Genomic DNA, 9,746 nt, shown 5'->3' on the forward strand with positions numbered 1-9,746 from the left:
CAACCTAGTTGTTTTTTTTCGGGTTGATAAGGTTGATAAAACTCTAACACAGATAATAATAATAATAATAATAATAATAATAAAATATTATTATTATAACATTAACATAATCACACCTTTCCATTACAGAAATCACAGCTGACTACAAATCACAGCTGTCACAAATTATTCAAAGACAACATAATCATTCATTATGTTTATTTAAAGAAAAATATTATTAGGCTCTTTTTTTTTCTTCCCCAAAGCGAATAGGTACTTTTATTTTGAAGAGGGAAACTTTTATTTGAAAGAACATTGACGTCCCTCACTTACGACCTCAGTGTCAACTGGTTTTGGGAATCCATGGGATACATAACTAAAGATTACCTTTTGTAAGCGATCTGTCCAAATGACGATAAACAGACGGTTTCATTAAACTTGGTGAGATTTGATCGATGCTGTTTTCCATTCCAGATGGTCAGTTTTGTCTTGTCTGATTTCTATGATCGGTTTGAAATGTATTATGAAATGATGTGATCTAAGTGGATAACAGAGATCACCTGCTCCGATAAAATACCATTATATGATCTTGGTTACTACAGTTTTTCTTATCATTTTCTTATTTTTATCATTATTTCTTATGTGAAATCATCATGAGCTAATACTGCATTTCCCCATTACCATAAGATTTCAGAATATATCATTTTGTTTAATCTGTATCTGTGGTGGCTACCAAATATAGCAAGCTTACTATAGTAACTATTAAAATGTTAATCAGTTAAAATGACCAAACAAACATTTTTTCTTTAGCTTATGCTGTATAAATTGATCCGTAAACATTGGTCCCAAACTAGCCTAATGAGTGACAGCTTAATTTAGGCTAAATTTGCAACTCTGTTGTTTGCCATAATTGCATTTTTTTTTTATTTTTTTTTTTATTGATAGAGAATAATAATGATAATAGAATATAATTCAATTAAGTATTTTAAACTATTTCCTATATTTGGTTACAATGTTAACGTGTAGGCTAGGCTATAAAAGTAGCTCATATAGGCTAGTTACTTAATTTACTTGAGGTTAAACACCGCCTTTCAATGACCATTTATTGGGGAATTGATTATAAATTATATTTTGCATAGACTATGGTAAATTTTAATAAGGCTGTAATGTTCATCAATTGTAAGAAGGTAACGCTAGGCCTAAGGTTTACAATTGAAAGCTATTCACATATATATTCTTTGCTGTTTTTTTACAGAATGAGTTCTACTCAACAGGAAAAGGAAGATGGGTCCGACTAGAGTTTTTCCTATTCTTCATCATGCTGCTGTTCTTTTTCCTATACACAGTACAATGGCTTTAAGACATTCCCTTTGTAAGCGTACTGCAAAACTGTGCTACGCCTCCCTCTGTACCCTCCAACAGACGAGATCTGTTTCAGCTGAGACTGCCATAAGCCATCACATTTCAAACTTGACTGACAGGGAGAAAAGACTACTGACCAAGCTTTATGATGGACTTATCGGGGGTCAAAGGGCAGCTCTCGCGGAATCGATAACCCTTGTGGAAACCCAGCATCCGAGGAAGAAAGAGTTAGCCCAGGTTCTGCTTCAAAGAGTGCTGGCCTTTCGTCAGGAGGAGGAGAGATGCAATGGTGGAAAGCCATCGGCCTTCAGAGTTGGTCAGTAAGGTGATGTGAACTATAGGAGTGAAAATGAACCGTGTTGCTGTTTGCATGAATGCCCTCAATCCTCAATCACCTCTCTGTATGTGTGACTTCAGGACTGTCTGGTCCCCCTGGTGCTGGAAAATCTTCATTCATTGAGGTTGTTGGGAAGATGCTGACAGGAAGAGAACATAAAGTGTCCGTTCTGGCTGTGGATCCTTCCTCATGCACAACTGGAGGTGAACAGGCGCTCAAATGTCTGAAATAACATTTACCTACGGATGATGGTGCCCATTTTAGATTGGTGCTATAGATATTTGCTTGTTTAATCTGCACAAATTCAGTACGTTCATTTCTAAGTCACTTTAGTAAGGATTTTTTGTGAGTAGTACTGACTACTAATTGTTAGTACTATCATTTCTATCATATTTTTCAGAAGTCATTACAGTCTTCAGTGTCACATGATCCTTTGTATGCTAATTTGGTGCTCAAGAAACATTTCTTATTATTGTTAATGTTGAAAACAGTTGTTATTTATTAATTAATTATTGCATTAAAAGAATTAAAGTCAAAGTAAAGTCAAATGATATATTTCTAAACAAAAGTAGAGTATCTAAACTAAACTCCAGTCTTCAGTGTCACATGATCCATCAGAAATCATTCTAATATGCTGATTTATTTTTATATTAAAATTATATTTATTTTATAACCTATGATACTTTTTTCAGGATTCTTTGAGTAAAAAGTTAAAAAAGAACAGCACTTATTTTAAATAGAAATCTTTTCTAACTATACACTACTGTTCAGAAGTTTGGGGTTCTTTTTTTTATTTTATTTTTTAGGAAATTAATACTTTTATTCTGCAAGGATGTGTTAAATTGCTAAAAAGTGATGGTAAAGATTTCTATTGTTAGGAAAGATTTCTATCATGAATAAACGCTGTTTTTTAAAAACTTTTTATTCATCAATAAATTCTAAAACAAGTATCACAGGTACCACAAAAAGCAGCACAACTGTTTCTAACATTGATAATAACTGAGTATCATATCAGTATATTAGAACGATTTCTGAAGGATCATGTAACTGAAGACTGGAGTAATGCTGATTAAAATTCAGCTTTGCATCACAGAAATAAATTATATTTTAAAATCTATTAATATAGAAAACTATTATTTTAAATTGTAATAATATTTCATAATATTACTGTTTTTTTTTTTTTTTTTATCAAATAAATGCAGGCTCGATGAGCATAAGTGACTTTCTTCAAAAACATTAAAAATAGTAATGTTTCCAAACTTGTATTCTAATCCTTGCTAACCTTTAATGCAGGTTCACTGATGGGAGACAAAACACGAATGACAGAACTCTCCAGAGACATGAGTGCTTACATCCGACCGTCTCCCACATCAGGAACCCTCGGTGGTGTGACGAGAACCACCAACGAAGCCATAGTCCTCTGTGAGGGTGCAGGCTATGACATTGTATTAGTGGAGACTGTAGGTAAGCCTTTGTTCCAGGTTTTCATAGTATTTTCAGTTTTGAGAAAAGCTCATCTTAAAAACAATGGTGTATGCAATGTAACTTAAGTTGAAATGTTTACACAGGTGTTGGTCAGTCTGAGTTTGCTGTGGCTGACATGGTGGATATGTTTGTGCTGCTGATCCCACCAGCAGGGGGCGATGAACTACAGGTATACACACTTCCTTTACTTGATCCCTGTTGCCATAATTTAAAATTTTAATATTTTGTATTTATTTATTTGAATTAAATTAAATTTTAATACATTTTAAGTGTTATTTATAGACCTGGGTAAATATTCTAAAATGTTTTTTCTTGTAAATTAATAAAATCTTAATACTCAATTGGCATTTTATAAAAAGTTAGAACCACTGATTGAACATTATCAGAGTTATCTGAACTGATTGTTTTATATTATAGGCGATTCTTATATTTTAAAGAAATTTGATTACATTCTATTTTCAAAAAGGGAATCAAAAGAGGAATTATTGAGATGGCTGACTTGGTGGTGGTTACAAAATCAGATGGTGAATTGGTTGCTCCCGCACGGAAGATACAGGCAGAATACACAAGTGCCCTGAAGTTACTTCGAAAGAAGTCCAAAGTCTGGAAACCAAAGGTGTGTGACTTTATAATCATTCTTTACGTTCCTATCTTGCACATATACTACAAAAAAACAACAACAAAAAAACAATTGTAATTAATTTATTAAGTATACGATGACCATCATATCTGCAAGTCTTGGTTTTGGTGTATACTAGAATAGTTTTTTTTTTTTTTAATGCTTGAAAGTTCAAACAATTTATTATTTATCACATTACATTGTTGCATCACCCCTCTTCCCAGTCTGTCACGCTCCGTTTATTTCCCATCTCTATGAAGCCCCTCCTTCCGAAAAGCGCAATGTGCTCTTATTGGTCGGCTGGACCAGTGTGTTGTGATTGGTCAACCGCTTCAAGCATGTTTCTGAAATGTCACAGCCCTTACCACATCGTGTTTCAACACACTACTAACATAACTCCACCAGGCCTCTCCACTTTTTTTTTTGCGTATACCTTGGGTGGGAATTATTTAAATAAGGAATTTGATGATGTGTACGTTCCCGGAAGAAAACGTAAGACTACAATTAAGGCATTTCAGGGAGTTTAGAAATGTGCTCACTGGTATAGAGAATAACTCCATTTGAAGTGGACTTTGTGCTTTGTAACTTTACAGACCTTTTTCATGCTCAACAGCAATTATTACACACTAAAATAAAGTAAAAAAAAAAAAAGCATTATAGGTCCTCTTTAAAGAAAATGGCCATTAAAGATTTTTTCGAATGCTTGTTTTAGTTCATTTCAGATAAATCAGGCTTCTTTATATTATTTTTCTTGTTAACTATTGAACTAATTGTATTACTTGTTTATTGTCTGAAAGTTTGTCTGTTTTTGTATCTTACGTTTGTAAAAATTAGCACAAAAAAACAATTATCAGGGTTTCCACAAAAATATTAAGCAACTGTATTAAACTGTTGCCAACAATGAGAAATGTTTCTTGAGCACAAAATCATCATATTAGAAATATTTCTGAAGGATCATGTGACACTGAAGACTGGAGTAATGCATCACAAGAATAAATACAACTTTTAAATATATTAAAATGCAATACATTTATTTTAAAATGTTATAATATTTCACAATTTTAGTGTTTTTACTGTATCTAAATCTAATAAATGCAGATCTGGGTGAACATAAGAGGCTTTTTTCAAAAACATAAAAAGTCTTACAGACCCCAAGCTATTAAATAGTAGTGTATATAGCCCTGCCTTTATTTGATCACTTTTCCTTCTTCATCTCCCTCCCATATAAGAATTACTTGCATGTTAAATGCATTTTATTTATATATCTTCATTCTCTGTTCAAAAGAGCCCGTCCTGGCCAGTGGAGTAGTCTGTGTTGTCATTTCCCATCATGCTCTGCTCTGCGTTGTGAAGTCTTTCCTCTTTGTCCCCTCAGCCCCAGTATTACTTCTACCCAGAGGGCACAGAGCCAGCATAGGCAGCCCTTTGAATGGCCAAATGCTGCCTCATGCATTTGACTGATTAGAGGCCACCCACATGGATGAGAACCGCTAAAGCCTTTGTCTCCTCTCAGCAGCATGATTTCTAAACTTCATCTCTGTACTGGAGGATGCGACAGTCATATTGATTTTTTCCGCCCTCCTAAAGGTCATATATATAGGTCTTTCATTGAAACAAGGATGGAGTGACGTGTGTGGGCGAACACCCTTTACATTTCTGCATTGTGGCTGCTCATATGTAAAGCAACTGCCTGCTTCCATTCTCTTTACTTTCTTCCTCTGCTTGTTATTTTTATCTTTCTATTTAGTCTAAAGTTATCCACACCAACACATTTTATACTCTCTCTTTCCCATGTGTGGTCAGGTGGTCCGCATATCTTCTCAGACAGGGCAGGGTGTGCCTGAGCTGTGGGATACCATGCTACAGTTCCGGGACGCGATGCTGAGCAGCGGGGAGCTTCAAGCCCGACGGCAGACTCAGCAGAAGGTGTGGTTGTGGAATCTGATCCAGGAGAACGCTCTACGCCACTTCCAGCAGCATCCAGCGGTGCGTGCCGAGCTCCCGGAGCTGGAACGAAGGGTCACGCGCGGAGATATCTCACCCGGTCTTGCTGCTGACCTCCTTCTGAAAGTCTTCTCCACCACACTGTGATGGAAGGCCCTTCCGTGGGAAAACTACAAGCCGAGGTGTATTGGAAAGGAAATGATTGAGTCTTGCAACCTTCGATTTCGAATTATTGTGTTTCACCTGGTTTTAAAGGATTTTAATAACTGATGACATTTGATAATTATTGTAGGTGAGATAACCATTGTTCTTTGTCCCTGTATTATCTCGCAAAGGTGGGGAAATTGTATTTAAAGAAAAAGAAATGAAATGATTAAGAATTGTTACACCCTATGACCTGAAATCTGTTACTTTTACAGCACTCAACAATAAAAGAGCATTTTCTTCTGGCCCATTTGCGACATTTGGAAGTGAATTTTTACTTGCCTGCAAACATTTACACTGATCAATAAATACAATTATTAGAAAAAGAATTTGCGTAATACAGTAATAATGATATTATAAAAAATATACAATTATTTTAGCTTTTTTTGTAAAATAAATGTAAATAAAGCTATAATATATAAACACTTGTTGGAAAATGACATTTGGTTAAATACATTAGGCTACTGTTTGGTTAATATATTTTTTTTAAATATAATTCTCACCATTAAAAATCTATTATAGCCATATAGGTAATGTTATCCGGGTCACTAATTTAAATGAGAAGACTTTGCAACAGTCGTGTTCAATACATTCCAAGTCACCATGAAATCAAAATAGATGATTATTATTTTTGTAGAACATTGCAGTATGTATTATAAATTATATATATGTGCACATTATTAATGTTTCCTCGTAATTTTTAAACAAAATAAATTCCGCTGTGTTTACTGGCATGGGGGCGGGGCAACCTGTCACTCACGTGACATCCCAACAATAGCAAACCACAACCATCCAATCAATTCCTGAAGGACAAAATAAAGTCCCAACAAACATTTTTTTTTTTTTTTTTTTGAGAAGCCGTTTCACGGAAGAAAAGTGTTTGACCTTTCCTGCACTAGGCCTAAATTGTTTTATATTCATGTACAAAATGTAAATATAAGTCCTATAAGTTGCTATGTAAACTACTAACACTACTTGTTGAGTAATGCTACTCTTACTGATTGTTAAATGTTTCCCTGTGGAAAAAGAAATCATTCAAAATGTGCTGATGTTCACCTTTTATTAATCTTGGGGTGTTTGTTCTGAATCATCCAGAAGCAGGCCAGAGTTATTTTTACAATTACATTTCTCAGCAAGTCAGCTAGAGATATTGCTGATCTTACATCATAGCTCCAGTACATGAATTTAAATGAGCTCATACAGTAGAATGTTTTCCTGTGGTTGATGTTCTCTTGGGCTGACACTAGATGGACCTGTAGACCTGGAGAGATCTTTGTCCATTATGTAAATAAGCTCCTCTGCATGCCACTGCTGTTTGTCTCAACCTACAATAGTGTGTCGTTGGCCTGCCCCTTACAGACTCAGAATATGCTGACTGTGATTCCAGTCTTGTTGATTCCTGTCCTGATGTTGTACCACAACTGAGATTTACAAACTCTTGCAAGAATTTGCCATGTTGAACAACACTGCCATGTTGTAACCCAGCATTGTTCTGTTCAATAAACCCCAAGTTCATGTGACCTCATCTCATCGCTATTGTCCTGCAAGCTGTGAGTGTTTGCGTACAGACACGTTCTGTCTCCTGTGCACATGCTTTCTAGTCATTATGCCTTGTGCTTCTGTCTTATGACTCAGACTGGAATGCTTTGTGAATACTGATGAACTCCAAAGACCTGAGGGCCGCCCTCTCCATCAATCACGAATAAAAGCTCTTGGCCCTTCTCTGTAAGCGGAGATACTTTAGGTCTGAGCGTCTGCACTGTACCCACAGAGTCCAGAACTGTGGTTTGTCTGGAGGAAACCTTCAGTCTATGATATCATGTTGCAGCCTAAACAGTGCTTACATACACATTTAACATTTAGACAGATTGGTTTTGTGTGAGCACATGCAGGACCCAAAGTCTCTTAAATGTGCTTGGAGGCTCTGCTTGGAAAAGTTCTGCCTTCTGCACAGTTGGTTTGTGTTTGCTTTTTATTTTTATTTTTTTATAAGTCTCTCATGCCCACCAAATATATATATATATACCTTGAAAAACACTACCGAAAATATTATATTTAATTTTAAACACTATTTTATAATATTACTGTATTTTTGATCAAATACATGCAGCATTTGGTGGGCATGAGAGACTTATAAAAAATAAAAATAAAAAACAAACACAAAACAACTGTGCAGAAGGCAGAACTTTTCCAAGCAGAGCCTCCAAGCACATTTAAGAGACTTTGGGTCCTGCATGTGCTCACACAAAACCAATCTGTCTAAATGTTAAATGTGTATGTAAGCACTGTTTAGGCTGCAATATATATATATACACATTCTTCTGTGTTTTTTTCTGTTTGTTAATTGGATCACATGACTTAATTGATCACACTTCATGACTTGATCTTGATCATGACTTCATGAAGTTATCAAATAGTACAAAGCAGTGATTCAGTTTTGTTACAATATTATCTTTTTTATCAATATTACAATATTATCTTAGATTTTAATTCTTTGAGGATTGTGTTCTTCATTGTGATATCAGAACAGTTGTATAGCCATTACTTTGGGTTTTAAGCCCCCTAAAAGAATGTCTATATACATTTTAATAATTTACTTTTAAAAATACTTATGATACAAGAGATAAACAAGTCTGACTTGTGGTTTTAATGTATTTTCGAATAAATTAATAGGGAAAAATAAATGTCATAAAGCCACATTTTGTGAAGGCATTCACAGCCAAGCATGCTGAGATAATGTTTGCATTCAAATTAAAAAGATTAACAAACTCAACAATGGCATGCTATTTCAGCCCCATTTAAAAGAAATGTAACCTTAGCCCACCTATAAAGCAACATTTGTTTGTAGTTTCGCCAGTCGCAGTCTCTGTCTGATGCATTATGCTATTAGCCTCCCTAACATCCTCACACATGTGCACAGCTGGCTGCCTCGTCGTCTCTCTAGTGACTGATGAGAGTATAAGGCATTTCCTTCAGGGCTGTAAGCTCGGTTTCTGCAAAACGATCCTATGAGTGACAAACTAATGGGTTAAGACTGGAAGTGTGGAAGGGGGATAATACAAACTCCTGTTGGCACACTAAGACTAGAGCAGTCCTTTCAACTGCAACTGAAGTGATTTCAGCCCTGCTGCGATAAGCCTTTTGTATTTCCTGTGGCCATATCTGCAAATTACAGTATCATTCTGCAGGGTGCTCTGTATTGTTGTAGAATAAGTATTATATTTACAGTTTACCTCAAAGTGATACAGTAGTTTACCCAAAAATGAAAATTCCTAACCGGTCATTCGAAGCCTGACTTTTGAAGGATGTTTAAACTTACAATGAAAGTCAATGGGGTCCAAAACAACATTGGACAAGAAAAAAAAAAGAAGTTCTTAGCTACTACTGAATGATGGTATCGAGTAGAGATGAATTCCTTTGAATAACTTGGTGAAAGGAGAGCTGACGCCAGTGTTCGCTTAATGAATTCCACCTGGTCTCTGTCCCAAAATCAAGGTTTGATCAGGCTACGGTCCCACTGGTTATAATATAACCTACTATTGCCTCCACCTACTATTGCCTCCACAATGTTGACGTCAAAATCAAGCTCTTTACATTCAAATGTATTTTCTGGCAGTGCCGAGTGGCTTTTTTTCTGCCTACCCTCAAGCAGTACCTCAGCACGGCTTGTGTTCTTGATGGTAATGGAGTGTCTCGAGATGGCAGGAAAATTCTCCTCAGGCCTTTTTTAATCCCAGGTCTAATTGCTCGCTTTGCCAGCCAAAGTGAATTCAGCTGCTGGCTGTCTGTGAGACAAACAGTCCCTCTAGAGCACAA

General features: G+C 35.8%; 1 protein-coding gene across 1 annotated transcript; it reads left to right on the top strand.

Annotated features, from left to right (window-relative positions):
- Positions 1-285: 285 nt before the first annotated feature.
- Positions 286-6,178, top strand: mmaa (metabolism of cobalamin associated A). The gene is made up of 7 exons (XM_084392995.1): positions 286-420; positions 1,235-1,657; positions 1,759-1,881; positions 2,972-3,142; positions 3,247-3,332; positions 3,630-3,779; positions 5,586-6,178. Exons 2-7 carry the CDS (start codon positions 1,264-1,266, stop codon positions 5,871-5,873), a joined length of 1,212 nt encoding a protein of 403 aa, XP_084249121.1. The 5' UTR covers positions 286-420; positions 1,235-1,263; the 3' UTR covers positions 5,874-6,178.
- Positions 6,179-9,746: the final 3,568 nt, after the last annotated feature.

The sequence above is a fragment of the Rutilus rutilus genome (assembly GCF_951802725.1).
Source record: "Rutilus rutilus genome assembly, chromosome: 2".
NCBI classification, from domain to species: Eukaryota; Metazoa; Chordata; class Actinopteri; order Cypriniformes; family Leuciscidae; genus Rutilus; species Rutilus rutilus.

Coding starts and splice junctions, on each gene's coding strand:
- mmaa (XM_084392995.1), top strand. CDS start 1,264: ATGGGTCCGACTAGAGTTTTTCCTATTCTTCATCATGCTGCTGTTCTT. Junction 1,658..1,758: donor GCCATCGGCCTTCAGAGTTG/GTCAGTAAGGTG, acceptor GTGTGACTTCAG/GACTGTCTGGTCCCCCTGGT. Junction 3,780..5,585: donor CCAAAGTCTGGAAACCAAAG/GTGTGTGACTTT, acceptor ATGTGTGGTCAG/GTGGTCCGCATATCTTCTCA.